At 43.4% G+C, this 27,571-nt stretch overlaps 1 protein-coding gene across 2 annotated transcripts; it reads right to left on the bottom strand.

Moving 5' to 3' along the window:
- Positions 1-114: 114 nt before the first annotated feature.
- Positions 115-26,660, bottom strand: rab11fip5a (RAB11 family interacting protein 5a (class I)). Of its 2 annotated transcripts, none has more exons than XM_084381309.1 (6): positions 25,764-26,660; positions 13,124-13,635; positions 11,170-11,767; positions 5,935-8,547; positions 4,104-4,260; positions 115-3,071 (listed from the first exon to the last, which is right to left on the bottom strand). In XM_084381309.1, exons 1-6 carry the CDS (start codon positions 26,132-26,134, stop codon positions 2,811-2,813), a joined length of 4,512 nt encoding a protein of 1,503 aa, XP_084237435.1. In that variant the 5' UTR covers positions 26,135-26,660; the 3' UTR covers positions 115-2,810. The 2 variants fall into 2 exon arrangements, with proteins under 2 accessions (XP_084237435.1, XP_084237436.1); XM_084381310.1 differs by having other exon boundaries at positions 5,935-8,280; positions 25,764-26,659.
- Positions 26,661-27,571: the final 911 nt, after the last annotated feature.

Genomic DNA, 27,571 nt, shown 5'->3' with positions numbered 1-27,571 from the left:
TCAGCCTCTATACCACATATTTTTTTTAACTTAAAACTGAAAACAAACCCTGAATGCAAACATAAAAAAGCCTGCACAAACACACCCCACCCAAGAAAGATTCACAGCCAAACATACGGTGAGCAAGAAACACAAAATATTCTTTATTAAATATACAAAATTTGTGAAACAGAATTGCATCACGAATTGTAAACTTTCCAATCTTACATACTAACCTTAAGCACATTCCACCAGCTACACAATCAAGGACAAAATACAATCAGTTTAAACTTAAATAAAACAAAAAAAAATGGAAGACATGGAGGAGGACGTTTTATTTGTTGCGCTTCATAAGTGCCGAGTCACATTGAATATGTCTCTATGGTCATCTATGCACTTGATATTGAGATCGCACAGCAGAAAAACTGAGACGACGAGACGCTTCTTTTTTTCTTTTTTTTTTTGGATGTCTTCGTATGCGTCAAGCTCAACTGGAAAAAAATGTTGTGGTGTCAAAGTAGGCCGAGTGCTTAAATCACAGAGCGGTTAGAAAGTGCAGTACGGTGTAAAGTAGATCTAACTATACCAGATATCAACAGACAGGTACAGTAATGTTCTGACGATTAAGTAGTGCAAGAACATCCACAAACGCTGTTAAAAGTGGCATCATATCTGAATACTTTATGGTGTAATCGATCTGCTCCATAGATTAAGTTTCAAGGCTTTTTTTTGGCATTTCACAGGAAGTTACTGCTCATTTTTCTATTGGTATGCATACAATTTATTATTGTGCGGTGATCTTAAACGATAACAAAGCATGAAAAGAAGTCGAACTCTCAGTGAACAGATGGCTTTTCTCGTTTTCAGAAACCTGCCCCCCCGGAAGCCCCGACAAGTAAAAAATGAAGTGCGAGATTTTCAAAAACAAAAACTAAAATAAGGCAGCATTTGGCATTTCAATACGGCATATATGCTGTAAAACGCGGTATATATCCCTTTGTAACACCTGAAAGCAGTAGCGATATGCGTGCTTGAGCAGGAGCGGATGTGACACACGTACACCGTGGGGGAGGAAGAGGGGAGGAAGGGGGGAGTCAAGTACCGGCATGTCGCAGGCATTTTTCTCAACAGTGGCGTCGTGTCGATGGAAGGCAGAAGCATGAGATCAGAGAAGCTGTGGTGGCTCATCTTGATACTAAGTGATACTGTCTTCACCTGATAACACTGTGACCCATACGAGAATCAGTTAGCTTATTAGGCTGAGCATTATGGGTAATTTCAAGACATGCCCATTGAACAGAAAGAAGGAAAAAAAAAAAAGAAAAAAGCAAGGAACAAGCAAAAGAGGAAAACAGCACTCATCGTGCGTAGAAAAATTAAACCCATTCACTTGCTGGCTAAGAACACTTTTGAACATTCAGGAGCTACGATCAGTTCCCAGAAAAATGTGCACGTGACGAGACTCACGCTGCTCATTTGGTTTCAAAAAAACTAGTCAGAGCACTCGATATTATCGTCATCGTCAGGGAACGTTTGTAGAGTGTCAGTCCAAAACAACATGTACGGCCAGCTGGTGTCACAGAAGAGCATCACTGAATGAGCAACATGTCGGTGGCTTTGCATGAAGCTACTTGATTAATAACCAAATACTGCGTTTACTTTGAAATACTGCAGACTATTTTCCAAAGGATACTTCAAATACTTCAATTTATTTCCTTCCTTCTGGGCAGCCACTGAAAATACAAGAAATCAATCTATCAATTAAGGGAACTACGCTTATTTGCTCTCTTGCCAGGAGTGTGTTGAGAAGAAGGACGGATCTTGATCCAGAAGGCGATAAGCTTAGATAAGCATTTAGACACAGGGGAAACTGTTAGCCTAGCCAACAAAACCTTAAGCCCAACAGTCTGTTGCTGCTGAGGCAACCAGATTTATAACCATCCTTTGATATTCTGACAGCTGAAACCATTTATTAGTCAGTTTTATGATTATCTATAAAGTTACAGACCTACAACACAGCTTTTAAATACAATGCTTTCTGGGAACTTCCATCTTGGACATCAGAGCAAAAAAACTTCTCTGCTCCCAAACTTCAGTACATAACTACTGACCGAATACAAAGGCAATAAAACAGATTACTGTCTGAAGCAGGTTCACTTTAAGTGGATTTTTCATGCTGCTCTGAGACAAACTGAAACCAAAAGGCTGCCCCGAAGGTATAAAATCTAAACCCGATGGTCCGCTACTGAACTGGCAAAAAATGATTATATGCATTTTGTAGGTAATGGGCTAAAACATGCAAAAACCACCAGCGTGCCCCCTTCATGTTGTTCGCTCTCCTCTTCCTGCAGAAAGCTGACACTCTTGCAGAAGTGTTTATTTGTTTTAAACTGTGTGAAGAGCTGGATACACGGTGTTATGGACTGAAACGCTACCATTTTCTCTCTTCTGTGATAAGGTGATAGAAGTGACAAGTGAGGTGAAAAGGAGGAATCAATGTTTCTACAATCAGGATTCCAAAATGGAAGCATCTGGGTGTTTTGAACCCCGCTGGGCTCACTCCTCCTCTGCCAACGTAAAACCAACTGGCTGTGTGAACCTGAAAACAACCTGAGGACCCGCTACATTCAGAACCGCCCCAGAACCGAACCCCCTTTTTCGACGAGGCCGCGTTTCAGCATGCCGTCTGGAAAAAACATCGCCTCGACATCTCTCAGTGCCTAAATATTTGTATCAAAAAGGACAGCATAGCAGTGAAAAGACTAAAGAGCTGTTGTGGAGGTTAGAGTGAACAGATGCGGACTGAACTGCAAACCCTCTCCGCCCCGCCGTCACTTTAACTTGGAGCGCACTTGCAGGAGAGTGGGCTTCTGCTCCATGATGCGCACCAGCAGCGTGTCAATGTAGTCCTCCAGATCTCTGACCTGCGGCTTCAGCTTCCTCAGCTCCACCTCCCGCTTAGCCAGCAAAAGTTTCTGCCGCTCATACTCGGCCTTCTGCCTCTCCAGCTCCGTCTCCCGCTGCACCAGCAGGGCGACCAGTTCACTGTGGTTCAGGTGGTAGTACGAGCCGGCGCCTTCTGTCACGAGACACTGAAGACACAGAGAGAAATCAACGAACAGGAAGAAAGAAGAACTTAATAACAAGGAGCACACAGATCTGTGCACTAAGAGAGGGTTAGGTTCTTGTTTTAACTTTTATTTTGAAGAGACTGGAAGAAAAACCAGACCTTCCTTGATCACAAGTTCACTTCTTTGACCTTTAGACCATCGCTTTGTCTCTTAAAACAGATCAGTGTCATCTATAATCATCAGTAAAATGACATTATATAAATAATGTAAGTAAATTGGGTCAAAAATAATGTAATTCGACCCAAGATGCAGAATTTTCCCCTTGTTTTCCAAGTCACCTGCTAGTTAGCTGCTGGATTCCTACAAAATTCACAATAATGAACAAAATCGCATTACTTGACTTCAGTTCTTCCGTTCTTCAGATCTTTTTCTCTTTTTTGACTCAAATATACAAACATACAGACAGACATAGACACGTACTCCACATGAAGGTACAGGGAAAGAGGAATCTTAAACAAACAGTAATTAAAAAAATGAATATTTGACGATGAAGATGGACAAAAACACAATATATCATTCCTCTTTGAAAAGATCCTTAAACAGCTGGTTTTGTTACTATTTTTAGTTTCATGAGTGTTTGATGTATCATATAAGAGTACACATTAGAAGATGAGCTTTTCTCCAAACAAAAACTAAATGTTTATAAAACTATGGCTGATTCTTTTATGTTTACCTTTAAGTGTTCATTCCCTGGTTGTTGTCAGTTTGCTGTTGTTTTATTACTCATAAAGCCATTTGAGAAACATTTGTCGCACCATCTGCTGAGTGATGAAGATATTATGATCATCATTACTGTTGCGTGGGAGCTGCGTAGGTAGACGAACTACAACAAACAAATGTTTATTTTTTCTTTCAGTGAACCACTTTTTTCGTTATCATTTAGTCATGATCACTGTACCTCAAAATACAGTCACATAGTTACTGTTGTTATCCTCTGAAGGGCAGTATTGCAGTGTTTTTATATCATTGTTATTAAAGCACACTGTACTGTACCTTCTTCTTGTCCGTCTCCTGCTCGCTGAGCTGGCTGCTCCTCCCCGGGTGGATGGTGGACTTGAGCTTCTCCAGTCCGGTGGCCAGCACTGACCGGCCCTCAGTCCGCTTCTCGTCAGCCAGCATGGCAGTGGTCAGGGGCCTCACTGGGTGGGGGCTGGACGGGACGACAACAAAGCAGCACACACACGTACAGTCAGGTATCCAACCTCATACAACAACACCTCTGTGGCTTTTTCAGTTTAATATGAGAGACTTTCAGGTGATGTAAGGACTCCATCCGGCTGCCATACTGGAGGTCCAAAACTCTTAAATGATATAAATGGCTAGAAAAAGCCATTTACCTTCCAGCAATGAACATCTTGTGCGTCTATGTCTGAAATGATCACATTTACATCTATTTTCCCAAAACACACCAGAGGGGAAGTGTGGGGATGGTTTGTGCAATGAGTGATTTTCAGAGTAAAATCTTTTTAGTGGCTATTTACACAGTTTAAACTAAACATTAATAATTAAACAACACAGTTATGGCCTTGGGTGATACACAAAGCTTATTTTAATGCAGAACATAATGTTTTATTAGTTTAAAGTGACAATCAATGTTTATTAGTATTTAAATGTTTTATTCTGAAAATCACACACATCACAATGGTAATTCCCATTGGGAAACTTTGATGTAAAGACAGACAAAAGAAATACAGGTATCATAGCTTTTAAAAACCTCCTCTTGAGCAGATGAAGTTCATTGCTTTGGGGGGTTTTTCTGTAACACAACTGTCTTACATGGGCTAAAGAGATGCCTCAGTCTGGCTATAATTAAATCAATTTGCGTGCTTGGCCAGTTGGCTGGCAAACCACCAGACACCAGCTCTTTGTTCAGGTCAACTTGAAGGATTCTCTCATAGTACAAGTCGACAACAACACAGGAAAGACAGCTTCCTGTGTCAGTGACCTACATTTACAAGGAAATCTATCATTTCAAACCCCTCACTTTCTTAGTGCAGAGACTCACATTCATCTCTGTCAGATATGTCATTGTTTAGCCCAGGTAATTCATGTTTACCCCTTATTTGAGCACAACAGATTTTCCTCTTGACCTCCAGGATGACACCAGACATGGACGCTAAAGATCAACCTCTGAAAATCCCATGAAGGACAAGGAGGTTAGACAAGTGTAAGACTCCTCATTAGTGGAAATACTGGTGAAAATTAAAATTAAATGAGCTGAAAACTGAAAGACGTAATTGCATGCGTTGGTGCAATCAAACATGTGTAATTGTGTTAAAGGTATTATTACCCCGAGGTGAAAAGGAAATGCTATCAGTGACACAACAACACCTTTTTTTGCCTCGTAGAAAAGCCCGGTTTCTGGTTCAGAATTTGGAAAATGAGTGTGGTTGTGTGAGAAAACCAGCTAGCCCTGTGGAGAGAGGGGGTGTGTGTGTATATGTGTGTGTGTGTTGGGAGGGAGGGGGTGTGTGTGGAAGGATTCAGGGTAAAATAATAACTGCTAATTGGCCTGAGGCTATGTTTCCCCTGCTGTCACCACAGAGCCAGGACACACACAAGACACCTGCAGAGGAGTCCTGTTATTAACACCAGTGTGTGTGTGTGTGTGTGTGTGTGTGTGTGTGTCGTAACAAAGTGAGGAAAAAGAGAAGGTCACACAACAAAGGAGAAGCCCCTTGAGAGTCGGCGGCGCAGAAGAAAAGCAGCCGGAAGCAGAGCGGCAGAGGGAGACTGAAGAGAGAAATTTCTGGAAGTAGGAAAAAAAAAAAAAAAGGTGCTTCCTCTCCACCTCCACCTTTTCATTGAGCATGTGCAACCTCACCTGTTCTCCTGATTGGCTGCCTGCTCCTGCTGGGTCTCCTCAGCGATTGGTTTTGGCGCGACAGCCCGCGCCACGCTGGGTGGCGACCTCGCCGTAGCGTTGGCAAGGGGAGAGAGAGAACAGAGCGCTACAGGGAAGCTACTACTGTCAGGAGTTAAGGAAGGAGCAAAGGAAGTCAGAGAGGGGAGGTCAGGGCGAGGATCAGCTGGAGAGAACTCCTGGATGGCGCCGGGGTCGCTCCCAAAGGAGGGCAGGAGGACCTCGTCTAGGGCGGGTGTCAGGTCTCCCTCAGAGTGGGAGCGGTGTAGCGGAGCACTTTGTAACTGAGGACATTTCGAGAACTCGTCCATACCTCCTTCGGTGATCTTCTGTTGAGAGTCCGTCAAAGCCACTGGAAGAAAACCAAAGTCACCGTCTATCATGAAACTTGGCTCAAGAGTTGCTGTCCTGTCCTCAGCGCCAGAATCTTGGGCTTGATCAGTTTGGTTGACTTCTTCATCAGATGGCTTGCATGCACTGGTGGAAACTGGTTGGCCCAAAGCAGCATCAGCAGTCATCTGGATCTCACTCAGCTCGCCACAGAGCGTTGAGTTTGCGGAGTGTAGCGTCTCGTTTGGATATGAGGCCGTGGAGAATTCGGAGGCTGGATGAGACACACAGGTTTCGTAGTCCTGTGACTCGACGCTGACATAAAGGCTTTGAAGAAAGCTGCTGCTGCTCAGATCGGATGCTTGAGTGTGCAACATTGTGTCGTCAAAGCCTTTGCTAGGACTGTTCGCAATGGAACTGGTGTTGAGGAGATCGAACCCGAATGGTAGAGGAGAACTTGCATCCTTTCGTCCTAAAGTAGTGTTCTCAACGTCAGACGAACTCTGCCTCACCTCTGGAGAAGAGGTTATGATGTGTAATGACGGGTGTGTGGAGCAGAGTTCATCAACTGGAGTCATCACATTTGTCGGAGTACTTACAGATACAGAGGAATCGTTTAACACTTTTGAAAAATCCTCTAGAGATCCGTTGGATTCACCTTTGTCTTTCTGTTCGTGTTCATTGTCGGACTTTGAAGAGACGTATGATTTTGGTTGTAGTTCTGAGAGTTTTGGTGCTTCAGTCAACAGTGTGTCGTCGAAGTCTTGGTAAGGACTGTTCACTATATGACTGGTGTTGAGTAAATCAAGCCCGTGTAGTATCTGAGAACTTGCATCCTTCCCTCCTAAGGCAGTGCTCTTGATGTCCAACGAACTCTGCCTCACATCTGGAGAGGAGGTTATGATGTCCAATGACGGGTGTGAGGTCGTCACATCGTTAGTGTTACTTTCAGATACAGAGGAATCATTTAATACTTCCTCGAGAGATCTGTCGAATTCACCCGTTTCTTTCTCTCTATGTTCATTGTCAGACTTTAAAGAGACGTTTGCAGACGTCTCCAGAACAGTTAGATCTACCTTTTCATCAACATCCCTGTGCTGGTCTACATCAACTAAAGACAGATCCTTCGACCTGTCTACGATGTCGTCTTCAGATTCTGAGGGTTTGACCACAGTCGACTCTGAGGATTTCTCAAAGTTGAGGCTTTCAAAGTTCTGCGCCTCAGCTTCCTCGGAGGAAGATGCAGAGAATTTGTCCGAATATGAGGAGACACAAGAGAGGAAATCTTCTTCTGCTGAACTGCCGAGACCTGACGAACCAGGATCTGGAGAGCTGCTGTTGAGCTTTACGGACGAGGCCTGATGCATATTTGTGTCGTTAGTGTTAGCAGTATTGTTAGTTTGATTAGTTTCAGTGCAAGTAGCCAGTTTTGCTGAGTTAGTAGAAGTATTTAAAGTTGTGTTTTCACTCTCAAAGCTTGTGTGCTCTGGGATTGTCTCCAGAAATTGTGCAAATGAGTCAAAGTGATGCATGTTAGTGTTGGTCACCTGGCTGTTGGCTTTATGTGCTTCGAATACAAAATCTGTGCAAGGTTGATGATGTAATGTGTCATCTGTTACGGGAAGTAATGCTCCTTTATTATTGCAGTGTTCCAGTGGATCGTCACTGGGTGTGTTTTGCTGTGTTTTGCAATCTGTGGTCAGATCCTCAGGAGACTGCAGCCTGCCAGCTGCAAATGCTTCAAAGGACTCGTCCCACTCTGAATCCGGTTCCAGCTCCCCTACAGACATAAAAGGGTTGGACGGCCTCTCGCTTAAAGGTGTCTCCCCTTCAGTGGGAGTCGGAGGAAGAGGTCGTCTCTCAACTTTAGCCATCACTTCGCTCTTTGCGTCTGTACCAGTGATGGAGCCCTTGAGAGTCAGGGTGGTGTTAGGGTTACTCGCCTGCGGAAAGAGTGTGGCTATGGGGGGCCGGGAGCTGGAGAGATAGGGCAGAGGAGGCAGCGAAGGTTTTAGGGGCTGAGCGGGTAGCATGACTTCATAGAAAGGGTTGTGTTGGAGGAGAGAGAAGAAAGGGTTGCAGGGGGAGATGGGAGGCGGTGTGCTCTGTGAGGGGCTGAAGGGGTTAGTGTGATGCAGTGGAGAAACCAGAGGATCTACAGGGGGACCCGAGGGGTGGTGGCTACGTGGGAGGGGTGGTGGGTGGGGGTCAGTGCTGGGCACTACTTTAGGTGACACCACCAGGCTGTGAAAGGAAGGCACACAGTCCTCTTGATTAGTGAGGATTGTTCACACAGCTTTAATACTGCTCTGCAGAAGGTTTTCTGTCTCAAATCACATTTTAATCATACATTCTTAAAGGCTGACCCAATTTATTTGAAACATACGGTCATTTCTACTCCCTTAAAGCCTTAAAACTGCAGTAACTATTTGAGGCCACTAGGGGGCAGTGAAACAAACTGTAAATACAATATAGACTTTTTTCCCCCCTTGTATAGCAAACATGATAGCAAAGAGTTGCCAGGTGATTGATCATGCAGACACAGAGCGACATTAGCTTGAATTTGGAGATTATTCAGCCCAATGAATGTCCAACAATCACTTTCTTTTAGCTCTGTTTTTGGTCTCTACCACCAGCCAGTCGCTACCTTCGTCTGTACAGAGAGGAACCGAACAGCTGTTCAATATTCGATATTGTGGAAAAATAGTGCAAATGACAGCAGTTATCGCGATAGTCGATATAATCTAATATCGGCCCAAGCCTAACGTTTGCTGAAACACACTCTTAAACTGTACTTCAGTCCATTTTTAAAATCTGCTTCTACACATAGGCTTTAACTTTAACTGCTGTGCAAATAGTACCACTAAAAAGTTCATATTAATTGTTGAGATCAATCATTCATGTTTTTCATATCTTCAAAGACATTCCTCTCTGTGCCTTTTGTGTGTTTTCTTTGGCACATGATGTAATATTTTGTGAGGGAAGTTGATGCAGCTGGGTGTAGTGATTACTTAGTGCTGCCGGTGCCAACTTGGCACCTCTCCCTCAAGGATCTCAGAGCATGCGAGTGTGTAGGCTGTGAAAATGTATAGTTACAGAGCTGGCAGAAAGGTATTGAGTGTACTATGGTCCAGAATAGCTGACCTCGCTCCAATCAGCAGGTGCTTATCAGTCCAATATTTTGTTTACGTTCAGCGTATGGAGACATGACGAGGCTGTAATTGTTTTTTGTGCTTGGGTGAGTAAATTAATAAAATAAAAATTAAGAGTAACTGTTTAAAGGTTTGTCTAGACCTGAATTAAAGATTTATTTTAATTCAAACTGCATGGGTAATGCACTCAGTACGACAACAGAGAGCAGCACGAGAGAAAGTACAGTAGAGCAGGTGACACCCACAAAACAAATTACCCACTCAAGAATGTGCTTGTGTTAGACGAGGAAATAAAATTCGATGGGCTTTTCTTCCCTCCCTTCTCTCTGCCCACACACACACATTATAAATGTATACACAAGCCCCCCCCCCCACACACACACACACACACACACTCGTATATATACACACAACCTGAGAGAGTAAGGCGTACTCCGGCTCACATCATCATCTTTCTCAACAATGATGATTATTATTGAACCATATTTCAGTGAGCACAAGGCTTCAGTGTGATAAAGCTAATTTCACAGGAGCAGCTCCCCTCCTCCATCTGCATTGCAGATACCTGATGTAACCAGAGACTGAGACCAGGAGCTCAGGAGCGACGTGCACCGAGCTGGAGGCAAATTCTGGCAGCCATGCTGGTACACAGGACGGGAAAGGTAAACAACTACTCTGATAACCGTTCGACACAATGCTGCTGCTCTGAATAGAGATTATGAAATCTGACCCTCCTGTAATTTGATAGACGTGAGGAATTTACTCTTATTTTAGCTTCGGTAAGTTTTATTATCCTGCAAACAGCAGGATATCATGTTACTGATGAAATAGCCGTACAGTACATATACCCGTTAAAGGACTATTTCAACATTTTTTGGAAACAGGCTTTATTTCCTGAGAGATGAGATGACACAATCGATAGTGCCCTGATACTACCAGGAGGCAATTAGCTTAGCACTAAGACTTGGAGCTTGGATCTACTTACTGTTGACGCCAGAGCTGCAACTAACAATTATTTTTACTGTCAATTAATCTGTTGATTATTTTTTTGATTAACTGATCAGTTGTTTGGTCTATAAAATGTTGATCAGTGATTCCCAAAGCCCAAAATGACGTCCTCAAATGTCTTGTTTTATCCGCAACCAGAAGTTATTCGGTTTAGTGTCACGAGGAGGAAAGAAAACAGAAAATATTCACATTCAAGATTTTTTTTCCCCCTTAAAAAAATCACTCAAACTGATTAATAGACTATCTAAATGGTTGGCAATTAGTTTAATAGTTATAGGTGGTAGAAAGCGATATTTCCCAAAAATTTGGACTCTTTCTTTAAAGTTTATTTGGCTACTTTAAAACGTTTTGCTGCTGTATTGGACTGCATTATATCATATGGTTATATGCAATTAATTAATTAATTATGAGCATGGATGTTTTGAAACACACACAAACAATTTCTTTCATGCCCCTATTTTTACCATATAAAACGAATAATAAATGATATGATTTCAAAATAAAAGCTCAGGTCACAGGCAATAAGACACCTCAGTCTGTGGCTTATGATTCAGGGAAATATAAGCCGTACAGGTACGAACTCCCAGCGGGCTCCCGAGCGCTTCATGATTCATATTGAGATGATAATTCGTCACCTGTTTGATGTTGTAACAAATGAAGCCGTCAGTGTGACTCGTCTCCTCTGTGATCTCAGTGTGTGTCTCACCTGGGTTTGCTGTGCGAGTCCTTCGATCCGAACCATCCCCTGTGTTTCTCCTCAGTGACAGCGGGGGCATGTTCAGACTCGTCCCTGGACTGACTCTGCCCCTTCCCTGCAGACTCGCTCCTCCCGTGAGAGAACAAGTTCCTCCTCTGCTTTTTCCCCTGGCTTTCAGACTCCACGGCGGAGGAGGTGACTTTAGCTGGAGCAGCCCGTCTAAACTGCTCTTCTTCTTCTTCTTCATCACCCAGCATGGGGCCGCTCTGCTCCAGGGCCGCTGCTATGGCTGCCTTCTCCTCCTCGCCGGGCTTGTCGAAAGACCAGCGGCGTCCGTCTCCCACGGGGCCTTTGGGGAGGTCTGTGTTAGCCCGCGGGCTGAGGTTCTGTAGAGACATGGAGAGAGGCAAAGACTTCTGCAACAGTCCCAGGCCTAAAGATCCTGCAGGTTTTCCTGAGCCTGGGTCCAGCGGCTGGACGTCGTAAGCATGGCTTCCGTTAACGCACACAGTGGGCAGAGGCACTGCGATGGTGATCTCACCGGGATCATCACCGTACTCACATTTGAGAGAGGACGAAGACTTGGGCGACGTGTTGGCTGTGTGCTCTGTGAGGCAAAGAGGAGGAAGACAGAAAGGAGGAGTGAGAAAAAGATGGACGACTACTAACTTCAATTTCCAGGCAGCTTAATTGGATGATAAAAAAACTTGTAATGGCTTTAACTGACAGGTTTTTCACCGCAGGACGGCACATAGAGCTGCAAGAGTGATTGGAAATTGATGTATCTACTTCTGTGTGAATCTTTTCTAGTACAATGTGAACTGTAGCTCTGTGCTTCAGTGCAACATCTCTCCAGTCAGGTGATTTAACACAGAAGACGGCACTCAGCGGGCCGCACGCCTCCACAAAGTCTTTTTCAACTGGCAAAATAAAACAGCTCATGTGGGATTTTCACTCAAAGTTAATTAATTCTTTGCAGGCACATTATCAGTTTGTCTCACAACAGGAGATGCACACATTTACATTACATTTGAATCCTAAAATATTCTCAGTATTTGAGCTGACTTGAGCAGCACTGCGGTGGTACAGAGGATTAATAAGGACAATCAGAGCATTTTCTTTGTACTAACACATCATGATATTCAGACTCACATGCACATTTTGGTCACAGTATGATTATATTGGTGAAAAACACTGATACTTGATTGTCAATACGTCCTGTGTGGTTTTAGAGCTGTCCTTATACCAAATATGAAGTTTGGAAAGATGTGTTGGGTGATGATAATCTAGTTTGAAATAAATAGTAATAATAAAAGTACTCCATGATGGTGGTTTTTTTCTTCTCGCCTCATCAAACATTATTTCCCTGTTTTGAGCCTCAAAAGGAATAGTTTTTTTTTTAGTTTTCAACCTTTTGATAGACACTCATAACTTAATTCATGTCATTTCCAGCCTTCATGATAAGCTAAGCTAAACCGCTGCTAGCTGCAGATTCATATTTAATGGGCGGATGGAAATATGATATCATCTTCTCATCTTCTCATCTCAAATATGGAAAGTTTGTTTCACGCTCATCCATGCATCCATTTCCTCTGTAATGAAGCTTTCTATTTAGATTTAAAGACTAAAATGATAAGCAGCAGCACCATTAACAGGAAGAAAAAACAAAACTACAGCTGGTGTGAAATAATTTTGAGGAAGTGGTTTATTTTGAAACATTCTACATACATTTTTATATTAACCACCCTGACGCTTACACTATCCTGCAAGATCTGCAGCAGGAAACTTAAAGGGGCAGTAGATTAGTTTAGAGCTGAAACTATTAGTCCATGACTTGACTGTAAAAGACTGTACAAGAGGGAAACGTGACCCTGTGCACGTCAGCTATGAAGAAACGGATGGATGACACTGTAATAAACTGTGAAGTGAGTACAAACATGACATCTGCACTGGTCATTCTCACCTGGGCTGTTATCAGCTGTCAGGTTGCTGCTGTTACTGGGCGAGTTGGACAGATCAGAGACCACCACGCTGATGCCGGCCGTGGGGCTGAGGCTCCCGCCCCGCGATGACGACTCGCTGCTCTCCGAGCCGAGCGATGTGCTGGAGCGCGTGTCCGATGATTTCCTCAGCTTCCCTCTTAGAAAGAAGGTCCTCATCTTGCTCCTCCGGGCCTCGCCCCCCTCGTCGTCCTCGTAGTCCTCCTCCCCGCCTCCGTCGCTCGGCAGCCGTTGCCTCATCCGGCAAAGGGTACCGTAACCACCTGGTAGGACGGCGGACGAGGAATCCTCGTCGCTGGATCTCCTCTTCCCCTTAATGCGCTCTTTCAGCTTGACGAAGGTGGAGGCGGTCTTGTCCTTCATGACGAGGTCGTACATGCTGGCTGTCAGGTTGTTTCTGGTGAACTGGACGGTGACTTGAATTTCTCCTCGCTCCTTCTCCTTCTTCCCCGTCTTAGAGTTGAGGCGGTACCACCTGCAGCAGAGAACAATTACACACAAGATTAATTAAGCAGTGAAACAATTAGTGATTTCATCAGTTAGTTGGTCATTTATCAAGCAAAAAGGCAGAATGATTGTTGGGTCCAGCTTCTCAAACATGAGGATTTACTACTCTTCTCTGTTTTATACCATTATAAATGTAAAATAAGTCTTATAAATAAGTCTATTTGCAGCTCTTGTATCATTATTTTAATACCTGAATTTGACTTTTTTGTACAAGTGCTTACCCAGAATAGAAATCTGGAGTGGGCTGAGTTATTTTGGGTGCCTCTGGACCCAGAACTAAAAGTCCCACAGACAGTTTTTACATCAACAGCATGACGTGACTCAGAGTTTGAGCGCCTCTACAGCTTGGAGCAGCATCAAGCTCTCCCCGCTGAAGCATCAGTACAAGAGATTGATACTTCTGTTAAAAATGATCTGGTTCTTTGATTCAAAAAGTCGAAAGGCACAAGCCTGTGTACATAAAAACAGTGATAATAAGTTGATCGTGGTGAATTTTCATTATCACGATAATCTTGAATATCCTGACATGGATGACTACAGCAACATGAGGCTACCACCATTTATTTACCCTTCATTTGTGCAGGATGACCTTGTGATTTAATATTACTTATTTAAGATTCTTATATTGTTTGTTTTTCCTGTAAAAAAGATGTGCGTCTTATCTGAGATGCAATGAAAATATTTGTTTCCTGACAAACTTGTGAAGGTTGAAGTGATTCCTGGATGTTTTAGTGCAAAAAATCTGTTTTATTTTGAAGTTTTAAGAATATTTTGATAATCATCGTGAATCCTGTTATGTTGGACAGGATAATCGTAGCATGAAATTTTCATATCATTACACACACACATACGAGGAAAACACTTCTCTGAGTCATTAATTAGTTGAGCTGTGAGTGGGGTCATGAAATGATGTGAATGACTGTATTGTTATTATGAATGGGGCTAATCTGTCCTCACACAAGGTGAGAGTGTGTGCGTGAGTATCCTACTAATACCGCGAGGCTGTGTGCGTGGCCAGACATCCCACAATACCTCGGAGGAGGCCTCTTGTTTTCCCTCATCAAATCCAGTAAGCAAGAACAATGAAGTAAAATTATGCTAATGTCAGATGTCATAGCGAGTGCCCTACATAAATATGACTGAAAACAAACTGCACCAACTGTAAATTCCTTCGCTGGGTGAGAAACAGAGGAGCAGTTCTTAGAAATGCCGTGCACTGGTGGGTGTAACAGCGCCAACAAGTTCACCGCACCGTGACTCATGGGAAAGTCTCATCTGGCCCGTTGTGACAGGTTAAAAAAGATAATATGACTGAGAAAAAATCCCCCACTTAACATGTGTTTCTGACACTTGGTGCTGCCAAAGGGAAGTTATCAACTCTGAAACCAAGACCTGCTTTTATTTTCTCACTTCCTGTGCTGCTGGGCTATTTTAACCTCACACCTCCACCACAGTGCCTTCCTCTATTGTTCATATAAGTACTCTGAGGCTGAGTGACACATGCCTGCATAAAAATGTACTTAATTGTAAAAAAATATGATGCAATTGTATTAGTGGAAATCATTTAGAAATAATCTAGAATACAAAAAAGCCAAAGTCATAAGAAAATGGAAAAAGACAGGACTCATGCTGCAGTAGATCCATTTAAATATCATGAAAATGCAACAAAACCAACGTTGGAACATATTTACTTTATAATATAGCCTACATAATCATTTTTAATGTGTGGCTAATAAACGTATTATTTATTCTACTTTTTATTAGTTATACATATCAAAAGGTATATAAATAAGGCTTGTTTTCATTAATGATTCATCCAATTTGATTTTTTAATGATTAATCGATCGTTTAGTCTATAAAATTTCAAATGACGTCTTAAAATTGCTTCTTTTGTCCAAGAAACAATCCAAAAATGAAAGACTCGTCATTTACTGTCATGAATGACAAAGAAAAGCAGCAGATCCTCACATTTAAGAAGCTGAAACCAGCAAATGTTTGACATTTTTGCTTGAAAAATGACAATTAATCGATTATCAAAACAGCCGGCACTCAATTTTCTTTGGACTGACCAGTAAATCAATCAACTAATCCTTGCATATCACTGTTGTAAATATAGCTCAAATGAAAACATTAAACAACAGAGCTAATTTAACGGCAATCACGTGTACAAGAGATCTTCAAGTGTAACGAACTCACTCTACAACAGAGGATGTTCATGAACTGAAAAGATGTCCTAGTCTGCCGAGTCAACAAGAAAATCTAAATGTCATGCTACAGAAAGTGTAACGCGCAACCAAGAGGAGTTGCGGATGTTAAAGCATCAAAGACGTGACATGAAAGAAAACTGAGACTGAAGGAAAACCAACTGATGTATGAAAAAGGAAGGAACTTCACACACTTTCTGCACGGCTATCTCAGAAACCAGACAAACAGAACGTACAGCATGACAACGCAAAAACCCAGCAAGCGTCATGAGATGAGCATTTCAACAATCATGGGAAAACGCAAGAATGCTAATGTTAGGATGACATCATGATCGCAGTTAGCGTGTTGGCATGCTAGTATCTTGTGTTTACGAGGAGAGTAAGGCTGTTATGGAGTAATTATCAAGATATTCATACGTTTTTGTAATAAATAGTCTGCGTGATCAAAAACACTAAGGTCTGCACCGAATGCTACTGCATTGCAAACAGTTAGGATATTTAACTAGGGACCAAAGATGGCCACATAAACTAATACTAATTATAAGTAGCCAGGCAGCTAGTGTGACTAAAACTAAAAATAAAACAAAAAATCGTCAGAGAAAATGATCTGTATTTATTAGACTGGCCACCTGATATCTACAGCTTTCCAGACATTTAAACCCAGTGACCTTATTCTCAGGTTGTTTGGTTCTGTGAAGCTGTTTGTGTAAAGGAACAGACACAGGAAGGTTCCCTGCTCCAGCAAAAACATTAGCATAATTGTAGGCTGCGAGGAAGAAAAAAAAAACAAAAAACATAATATAATTCACAGCACAGGCTGTTATGTAATCATCATCATCCTGCAGCCGACCCTCAAGTTCAGCCCTGAAAACACGGTAACACCCAAGAAGAATGCCAGGGAAAACAATTAGCAACCACACTCCTTCCAGTTCAACTCTGTGAAGCGCAAATAACAAGCAGGTGGAGCCCGGAGAGGAGAGAGGAATGCTGCCGATGCTTTTTATAGCTGCACAAGAACAACAAACATTACGTCACACATAAATAGACAACAATGGAGATGTGCCACTTTTCATTCACTAATCCAAACATGATTGAAGACGCGGTGAAGACGGTATTTACTTTGGAGCATTTCATCGAATCTAATCCTGTACTGGATTGTCAAACTACATGCAAACAAAAAAGAAAATCCCCGAGCTCTGAACCTGCCTGTCTGCTTTTTCTATATCCACAAAAAACACAAAGATTCTTGAGTCAGCTCTCGCTCGAGTGTCTGATGTTGTACACCAGTGCCTGCTACCCTAAATGCCTGTTAGGCGTGGACTCGAGTTTCACGTCGATGCTCCAACAATAGTATCAGTCCTCCTCCTGATTGGGCAGCCAACTCCCTGTAGCCAAGGTGGGGTTCACATTCCAAACACCGGACCAGAGAGCTATGCGAGGGTTTTCTTTTTCAAACCTACAACTACCATCATCATACCATCGACCATGCAGGGGTGGTAATTAAGGGGCTATATAAAGCAGCAAAAAACTTGCAGATGTGTGATTTGTCTACATGTGTCATTATATTTTGGTATTCAGTTCACTCAATTACATGACAACTGCTGACAGAAGAAGAAATTAGCTTCTGCTGAACAAAAACTATTTTTCATTTTCCCAGACGATGCAAAAAAAGCTGCAAGCCTGTTTACGTAGATGCACCTGTGCTCGTGTACCTTATGCAAAAAGCCTGACGACAAACGTAAGTAAACAGACGTGAGGCCTAAATACAGAAACTGCAACACAGACAAAAAAGCGCAGCCTACATTTTGAAGCCCACGTACTCAGGCAGAGCACAGTCTGTTACAGAAGAGGACCCAGTTTCCCAAAAGCATCTTCCCACACAGACGCCCGTGTAGTTCAACAAGGCCACTGTGCTGAGATTGTAAAGTGTTTTTGGTTACAGTCCTCATAACCAAATGTTCTGCCTGTTTTTTTGGGAATCTGTGGGAGTCTATACGGGCTTTGCTTTATAAACAGTCCCATTCCAGAGCTGCAGAGCATAACTGCAGAGCCTGACTGCATATCTGCTTCCCCATCTTGCAAAAACAGGAAATCACAACACTCCACCCCATCCCAGCATGACACCATCTCCTCATCTCCCCTCCCCGATCCACTGAGGAGCAAATAGGAAAAAAACTTCTCATCCAGGAGCTACCGTCTTATTCTAGTCCTCTGTGGAACAAGCCGATCCCTTGAAACCACCCTTCGAGTCAGGAAAGGGCTGAAATTACAAGACAAGTAGGCTATCAACCTATTTTATCCAGCATGCACTCAGTCTCTGTGGGGCTCTGTGAGCTTGGGTGGTATCAGAGCCAGACAGAAGAGACTCTCTGAAATAAAACTGGTGCCAAGGGCGCAGGATCTGTGTCAACTGTGCACTTGATTCACCAAACATGTTGGTATTTAAAGTTACATAGCTCTGCAATCTTTTTCTGTCTACCCGAGGATTCAGAAGGGTCGCTGTGAGGCTCTACAGGAGCCGAGAGACTGACGAACAAAGAAAACACCTTCACCACTCTGACACATTTAGAAACAGAACTAACACAGCCATGCTAGCTGCTGTGCTTAGGCAAAGTGGTGCTCTGAGTGCAATGCTAACATCAGCATGCCACCATGCTTAGTTTAGCTAGTACAGTGTGCATCATGTTCACCCTCTTATCTGAATAAGTTGGCATCCTATCTCATCTACACTTGTTTTTCTTTCAGCTCTGATACAGCGGTTTATCTTCTCCAGTAACAACAACAACCTCTTCGGCCTCCTTCCTGGTCCGCTGCCTCTCATGGGGGTCATTGATCTTCTGGAGCCGGTCTTTGCTGTCAGAGTGTCTCTTGGCTAGGAAGAGCTGCACTGCTGCTGGTCCGCCCTCCGGACACCCAGTCCGTCAGCTCTGCCCACAGGACTCGCCCAGAGACACTGCATCTGTGACAGCCGAAGAGGTCGGTGTGTTTACCGGGGCAACTACAGCTACACAATCTGCTGCATCAGCGCCACCGCTGGCTGTTTAAACCAACCAAAAGAAAAACACAAGCACAACTCACTACCAGCAGACAACCACGAAAGTAAAGGCTAAGGCTAGTTTATATTTCAGCAACTATCTCTAAGAGCAGGTGAGTCCTCATGGCCCAGGGATTTAGTAAGCCAATTTTTTTCTTTTTCAAACAAATGGGAACACAAACGTTGGATCTTTCATAACAAAACTGTTCTCCTGAAGTGTGAAATCTCTGAACAGACATCAACATTCAGCGAGTCATCTCTCACCAACTGCCTCTGCTGCTAATTATACATGCTGATACAGCAAAACAGTCACCGGCAAAGTCCAATCCGAGCCAACTCTGCTGGGAACACAAAAACTACAATCCACGTTCACCTGAAGGTGCTCAACGACGGCCCGACAAAGGCCCAACAGCGGCATATTTTCCGCTCTGCGTGGACTTAAGAGGATGCAAAGTAGGTAAGTGGTGCTACTTCATTTGAATTATCAAGTGGACACTTCCTATCACATCTCTTTCAATGATACAAACCATGAAACCCTCCAGGAGCACTGTGGGCACTGCTGGTAATGTGGCCTGAAATTCCTGTCTCTTCAGCAGAAAACAGCAGACAGGGCCGCGAGACCCAGACCACATTCCACATCTGGATGCGATGAGCTCTTACCTCACCACCAACTTCCCTCCCAATACTTTCACACAACCAAGTATTGTATCTGAAAAACCACAACTCCTCGGGGCTACATCAGGGATCAGTGAAAGATAACCAAGAAAAAAATGAATCTTGTCATCCTTATTAGACAAAGAGGACAATAACAGATGAAATTAACTTACTATTTGAGTTATGATGAGATATTGTGGGAGAGAAACATGCTTGTGCAAATAATATTGGTTTAAGACTTTGTTCTGTTCTTAAACACCAACTAAACAAATGTTTAGTGATGTAGAGCAGGCAAACTTTGTACTACAGCGTCTAAATTCATGAGGTGGGTGTTGTTTACCAAAGCTATCGCATCAGTAAAATGAAAATAATGCATGAATAATGAAAAGTAGATCGCCACAAACAGAAGCAAAAGCAGAAGCAGTGCAACTCTTATCTGCTTCTTTATAAAGGCTGCAACAAATTATACAACTTTCAAATGAGTTCTGTTATACTGTGCTGTTATTGCACAAGACCATCTTGTTTGAGGTTCAAGGCCAATTTCTGCATTACAACAGATTGCGGTTAACTTTGTTTCCAGATGCTTCCTTCGCCAAAGCAGCACAATTATCAGGCTATATATATGTGAGACAAGATGCACTGTGGGTTTCTCTTAATTGAGCACACTGTAGTCCTTTAAATACCGTCTGTCGCCTTTAGGAGATTTATGCACAACAACAGGTGTTTAATCTCTTAAATAACTTCTTTTTTTATTATTATTCTAATCCTCAAAGTGACATCAGCCTAAAAAAAGACTAAAGCCTTCAGAGTTTGCAATTATATTGGGAGGACTTGAGCTATTGGACAGCCGCTGACATTTTTCTTAATATACAACTTTGCCCTCTCAACACAATTCAAAACACTTCATCTTACTGCTGATATTTAGTGGAGAGACTTGCTCAATCCGTCACTGATACTTAACTAGGAACCAGGCTGACATTTTAAAAACACATCCCTCACACATGTCCTGACTTTCTCCACCGCAGATTAAGATTAATTTGTCCATTTAATCAGAGCCCATAGCGAGAAACAAGGACGTCTGCAACGCCAACCCAAGTAGCCCATAATTGCTTAAATTAGACCAAATTTAATCAGCATATCATCCAAAGTTTAGTACTTTCTTCTCCATGCTGAAGAAGCTACTGTTGCCTTGCACTAGCATCCATTAGCACTTGCTGGTTTGCTTGCAGTAGCACGCTGGCTAATGTGTAGCTAAGAGTGCTGTAACCTGAACCGAGTTCAACAGGAACTAAAGACAAGACAATTTAGGCTGCTGTGTCACAGTGACCCAGATTTGGAAACGACTCTGTCTCTTCTGTCTCCTCTGTTCTGCTAATAACAATGGTACGATGTCTATTAGCTCAACCACAATAGACGCTGTCATGTCTCTTCTGTGATGATGCTAGACAGGCTGATGGGAGGATTTGTGATGCAACTGCACAGCCCTTTACATGTGCAGCAATATCCTGCTACCAATGTCATGTTTTTAATCTGATAAATCTCCACACAACTAGCTGGAGTATATTTATATGATCTGGGATGACTTGTCAGGTCACACTGTTATGTAACTTTGAATGTCCATTAGATATTATAGATATATTCTCTCCAGGCAGTGGCTACTGAAAGACAGTCGGCTCTTAGCAGAGGATTTTTCTGGATGTACATCACACACACACACACACACAGTCTTTCTGCCTCACTCAGCAGATGGAGGTTCAGTTCTCAGGCCTGCCTCAGTAACATTCAGGCCTGTATCAGAGCTTTGCCTCCTACAGATACACAACATGACAAGGGGTGTGAAACTGAGACAGCAATGCACTGGAAAAGGAGTGGTTGAAAAACACCTAATCTAACTGCTAAATTACAATATAAGCACTTCAGGAACCGTCCAAGCAAGACCCTGAAAAAATCCTGATCTGCAGAAAAAAAGAGCTGAAATGTTAAATTACTCTCTTGAGAAGAAACTTGATTATGAAGGAAAAATTGTGTGTAACAAGGTCAATTTTCAGCAAAAACACTGCAAATAAATAACTTTATTTCTGAGGGTTGCTTGCTTGTTTTTGTCCACAGTTGGTTGATTTGTCAGTGTTTTTTGTGGTTTCCTCCTGACAGACCCTGCAGGGGGAATTCACCCGACGCCCACCTTTCCACGAATCTGCTCTACACCGATAGTTCGACATGCAAATACATCAGGGCCACTGCATCCTCCCATGCCACCCCTCTGTGGGCAGCTGTTCTGCTTTCATTTTATGAAGAAAATTGCAAAATAAAGATGAGACATGTTGGGACATGTTTGAAGTAAAGCACTGGTGTGGCTGTTTTGCTTCTCTCGTTCCTAATTTGTGTTGTACTTCAATAGATGCTAACACTGGTCATTTAGAGTCATTTTTCATAATTGTTTCGTTTATAAAATGTCGTAATATTTTAGAATAAAGTAAGTTAGTATAGTTAATTTACAATGACTGACAATAGCAGATTTCAATAGCTGCAGCAAGCTAGCTACTTAAGCTAATGATGTTTCAAGCATACTAGGGCAAAATAGTGCATTCTCATCAGTTCATGATTATGTAGAAGACTTAAAAATACTGTATAAAATCAGTATCAGTATGCTAATTAGCACTACCTGTACCTAAAAAGTCTGCAGTTTAAGAAACTGGTTCTGCAGCACATCGAAGACAACATCCCCTCCAGCCTGGACCCTCAGCTGTATGCATTCAAAACAAACAGATCCACAGAGGGTGCCGTAGCCACTGGCCTCCACTCAGTCTTCACACAACTTGAGAATAACATCTGTAGGGAGTGAGCTAGTTAGCCGTGTATGCTAACGTTTGCAGTATGAACACAGTGCTTTTCTGTCAAGTCATGTGACTCGAATCCGAACCATCGACACCACCTTGCTAGTCTGATCATCACTGTTTCTTCATCATCTTCTACACAGAACAAATCCTCCTACATAACCAACCACATCTAAATTTAAACCCCATCCTTCATTTCCACTGACTGTGACTGGAACACGCTGATTCAGACCTACACTGTGTGGAAACTGATGAATCCTAGAGATAGTAAAACAAGTCAGAGGTTCGGAAGAAAAGGGCTGTTTCGACCTGCCGTATCTCCATTTTGCTGTAATATACAACCTGGAGCACTAGATCACTGCGAAGCCCCTACCTCCTCTAAAGGGCTTTATAAATATTAGAAACTGTAAAGTGAAGGAGTCTTGGCACACTCCTCTGACCTCAACCTCTGCGATACTCACCGAAACCCTCACTGAAACCCCCTCTAAGTGCAATTTTTTTTAGTTTTACTATTATGTGGTTATGTAATGTAGAGTGACTTTTGTTTGAGTTTGAAAATCACCTGTTTTTCTTTCCTCTATCTCACCTGAGCAGCTCATCGGTTATTTTCTTCCGTGCGTTTTTATTATCAGATTTTTACTGCCGTCATTTATCACCGCGCAAATAAAGCTCGCCTTAAAATGACACCCTAGAAGAACCTATTATTACTCTATCACGGGAGCCCAGAGATAACACAAATCACACTGCTTTACTTTTAAGGGAGTTACTGGGAACGGCCCAGAACCACAAATCCTCCTGAAGGGAAAAACATACATGAGTGACGCAACACTGTAAAACTGCCTTTGACTCAGTGTCCATCCAGACGACAGTTTTAATGATGCAAAGATAAAGCCAGACATGATTATTCTGACTTCTTAACATTTACCATTATCCTATACTTGCTGCACGAGGCTGCTGTTTAGATACAGTTTAAAAAGCATGATGAGTTTTGGTATTGGTACCTAAAATAAGGCATCGTATCAGCCCTTGTATCCAAAGGTTTCCATGCAGCCACAGTCACAACTTAGGTACCAAAGCCTGAAAAAGTTCAGCTCATAGACAGCAGTGCAATAACAACCGTCTTAACTTAAAGGGTAACTGCAACAGTTTTACAAATCAAAGTCTGTTTAACTGAGAAAAAAGGTCTGAAAACTACAAACATATAAATGAAAACAATCACAACTTATTCATGAACTGCAGATCTGATTGTGAGTATGCAGGACCTTTTGTCTTTACTTCAACTGGAACACCCCCCAAAAAGAAGGATTTCTGACTTGGGAAGTCGGACGCACAACACCGACCCTGACCTTAAAAATCCAAGATGGCTGCCCCCATGCATCAACAGCTGTGAAAGCTGTAGAATAAACTGTTTATTAGCGCTTCTGTTTTTGTTGCATTTGTTGGCAACAATAACCAGCAATGGCTAACCTGGCTAGAACTGTGTTTTCCAACTTGTAACCAACTGAATACCCCTCGTCTCACCCTTTTTCTATGGTGGTTGCTAAAAACACGAAACACAAATAGCTCTCTGTAGAGCCGGTGTTTGGTTTGTCCTTTTTGGGCTACTGTAGAAACACGGCAGCCTCCATGGAAGAGGACCTTCTTCCTCTGTAGATATAAAGGTTTCATTTCTAAACAATTATGTTTAGTTTCAGGTGATTATACACTAATGAATGCACACTGGACCTTTAAAACCTGGAAATTATGGTTGAAACATCAGTGATCAATGAAACCGTTGGAGCCTAGTGTGTGGTCATCCTCTTTTTAAATATGTTGCCACAACTAGGACCTCATTTTTGGTGTGCACTAATGCTGAAGAGGTTAATTACACAACCAATCTTCACATTTGACCTAGAAATAAAAAGGTCATCACAGGTAGTTGTCTTTGCACAAGTGCCATAGTACCGGTACATGATAGGACATCCCCCTTTTCTATCCGACACCCTGTTGACTGAGCTCAGATTGAATATTTTGACTCGATGATGAACACAAACGCTCCTCTCGCCCCGTCTCAAGTTTCCGTCCTTTTATGGCCGTTTGTTTAAAATGACTACCAGCCTGTGCTTTCCCCTCGGCCAGACTTGTGAACATGAGATGAAACGGGAACCAGCCGTCCTCCCTCCTGTCGACCCTGTCGGAGCTGGTCACCTGAAGGTTAGATCCAGCCTGAGATGTTGACGTGTCAGCAGTTTGGTGTCTTGGTACATTCAATGTCTCCATGTGGTATTCAGTGAATCTGGGCTGGTCAGTAGCAACACATCCCCACAGTCAACACTGCTTTTGCACGTCAACATTATGGGTTTTGAACAGGGAACATCCACCAGAACAGGTGAAACTGTTGTTCTGGCGCTCCTTGGTGCTAATGCTATACAGTATAGGACGTTAAGCACCATCTGGGACACTGTAAACAAAGTGCCATCACATGTCATTACGTTTCGATGGCAGGAAATGTTTTAGCCCTCCACAAAATCAGCTGTAAATGTCCGATTTCTCCACTGATCACTTGTTTTTCTTGCTTATTTCTATGCCAACCATATTTAAAATCGACAGCTGCAGGCGAACAGTTTCAGGCTTGTTTATCGGGGAGGTGCTGAAAGGCATCATGGGGAGCGTAGGACATTGGGACTTGACTTGTTGGTTCATCAAACACACAGCTGTCCTTCACGGGTGCATAACTCCAACAACAACGTGACACACGGATCATAAATGAGAGTTATCTGAGGGTGGACATCAGTTTGAATGTTTTAATGTATGCAATATCAAACTTTTCCTAACTCATTTACATCCACGTCGGTGATCCAGAGGTTGGGGCTGTTTTGTAAAACAACATGTTATGCTAAAAATACCTTGGAGCTTTCCAGATCATGGATCTGTTAGATAATCCCTGGAATTGGGACAGGCATTAATCCCCGATGCTCTACGTCATGCGAGGGCTGTTGGGAAACAACTATGCTCAGGCAACCCCACAACAAAACAAATGTGGACGAGCCCTGGAGGAGGGTTGGGAGTGAGGTTTTTCTAGAAGGGTTTGTTTTCGGTGAGGTGTTCAGTGGTCGGTCAGATGTGCTCAGAGTTTAGTTTGGTGTGTGTGGGAGGAGGGAGGGTGTGTCTGCAGGGCCCTGATGCAGCACCAGAGCTCTGACAGCTGTGTTTATGTGTGAGCACAAAGTCAAAAATGGGACAAAAAGCAGCCTGATGTGTTCAATGAACGTGGGAAAACATAAAAGTGATGGCAAGATGAGGCATATGCACGCAGCTATTGGTTATCTGCAAGCTCACACACACACACACACACACACAAGTATTACATGCATACACAAGCTGAACTTACTCGTTTTTCACGCATCGGCTCTCCAGAAAGAGCTTGTCCAGCTGGATCACCGCCTGTCCGAGGAACATGTCCGTCACCATGAGCGCCCGGTGCATGACGGTGAGGACGAGCTCGTTGCTCCCGGCCGGGTGGCCGCTCCGCCCGTCCAGCACGCCGGGGTGCAGCTCGAACGAGCACTCCTCCCTCCACTCCGGCTCGGTTGTCTTCTCCGCCACGCCGGTCGAGTATTTCTCCTTCCCCAGCTGGATGATGGTGTACACGTCGCTGGTGCCGTGCTTGCCCTTGCCCCGTAAGCCCCTGCCTCTCAGCACCGTCACCTGGACGTGTGTCGGTAACCATTTCTGGTCCTCCTCCACGGTTAGCGAGGACATGTCCCCCCCTCCTCCTCCTCTCCAGACAGACAGACAGCGCGACCGACCGACCGACCTGCCGCGCACACACCGTGACGAGGCGAGGCAAACCGGGGGAGAGGTGGTGGTGGTGTCCGCCGCTTCCTCCCTGCTCTGGGGTGTGCACAGTCACATCAGCTCCCGGGTCGGCGGGCGGTGCCGCATTATGGCTGCGTGTCGTCTCTGCAAAGTTTCCGCGGTGTGCCGGCTGTGTGGTGCCCTGGCTGGCTGGCTGGCTGGCTGGCTGCTCGTGTGTCTCGCAGCAGTCTGCTCTGCGGCAGCAGCAGCGTCCGTCCCCGCACGGCGCGTCCCTGCCTGCCTCCTCCTGCTGCACGGGCCTCTCTGCGGGCAGCGACGTCACGCCTCTATCCTCCTTCTTCTTCTTCTTCTTCTGCTTCTTCTTCTGCGGGACGAGGAAGTTCAGCCCCGACACAACACATGGGGCTGCATGTACACAGACGACAACACAACCCTGTGCTGGAGTGTGGGCTGTGATTAATCTTTTCTTTTGTGCAGCATTCAATCAAATCAAACTCCACTCCTCTGGAGGAATGTGAAACTGAGTCTGTGGTTGGCTGTGAGGACTGTCCACACTGCAGATACCCTGATGAAGGCCTCTGTACTACAAGCTACTAAAGAGGACACAATGTAGTGTTAAATATCAACACAGGACACTTTAAATGTTATATAACATCCAGCAGAAGGATGCAAACATCTTTTTTTTAATTTATTGGTTAAACATCATTTTCTAAAAGTGCAAATCACACAATTCCCACAGCTCAAACTGATATCAAGTGTCTTGTTTTGTCCATTCAAAGGAGTTTTTGCTCAAAAATTGATTTAAGTTATAGATCAGGGCTTCCCAAAGTGAGACACGTCAGCTAAAGTTGGCCCGCCGGAAAACTCCTCATATTTGTAAGATAGTTGATTTTTTGAGGCCCAATCCCAACTCGCCACACTAGCCGTGTTTCCATAAATCATTTTGGAGGATATGGCATTAGAAATTTTATGGAAACAGCAAAATTCAAAGAAAAACTTCCTCTTATTCTCAAAAAAGTTTCTACGCTCACTTGAGGTGGTTTTTCTCTAAAATGTCTGATGGTCTGAGATTTGCCAAATAAACTCTGACGTAGTGAACAGCTGTTTCCGCTGTCTGCATTATAATCACTGCTTTTCTTCATCGTCTCCGGACAGCGTGCAACATGGCCGATGACAGCTGGCATGCAAGAACAATTACAACTTGCCCTAACGACAGTAATTCCTGAAGATCTCTCTCCATTTTGTCCCCTGGTTTGTTTACCTCTAGCCTCCGTTTACTTCCACAACTTTCAAGTTCGCTTAAAGTTCGCTTGACATTTTATGGAAACGTGGCTACAGACTCTTCGAGTTTCCCGAACTTGTCAACTAATGCTTTGGGAT

Source organism: Pagrus pagrus (genome assembly GCF_965226575.1).
Source record: "Pagrus pagrus genome assembly, chromosome: 18".
In the NCBI taxonomy this organism is placed as follows: domain Eukaryota; kingdom Metazoa; phylum Chordata; class Actinopteri; order Spariformes; family Sparidae; genus Pagrus; species Pagrus pagrus.
The sequence above is the reverse complement of the archived record's forward strand: the minus strand, read 5'-3'. Positions and strand labels throughout refer to the sequence as shown.

Bases quoted from the DNA above. Each gene is read 5' to 3' on its own strand.
- rab11fip5a (XM_084381309.1), bottom strand. From the start codon at position 26,134: ATGTCCTCGCTAACCGTGGAGGAGGACCAGAAATGGTTACCGACACAC. The intron at 13,636-25,763 runs GTAAGTTCAGCT...TCTCTGCTGCAG, and splicing joins AGCCGATGCGTGAAAAACGA to GTGGTACCGCCTCAACTCTA. The intron at 4,261-5,934 runs GTGAGGTTGCAC...CGTCCCGTCCAG, and splicing joins GCAGCCAATCAGGAGAACAG to CCCCCACCCAGTGAGGCCCC.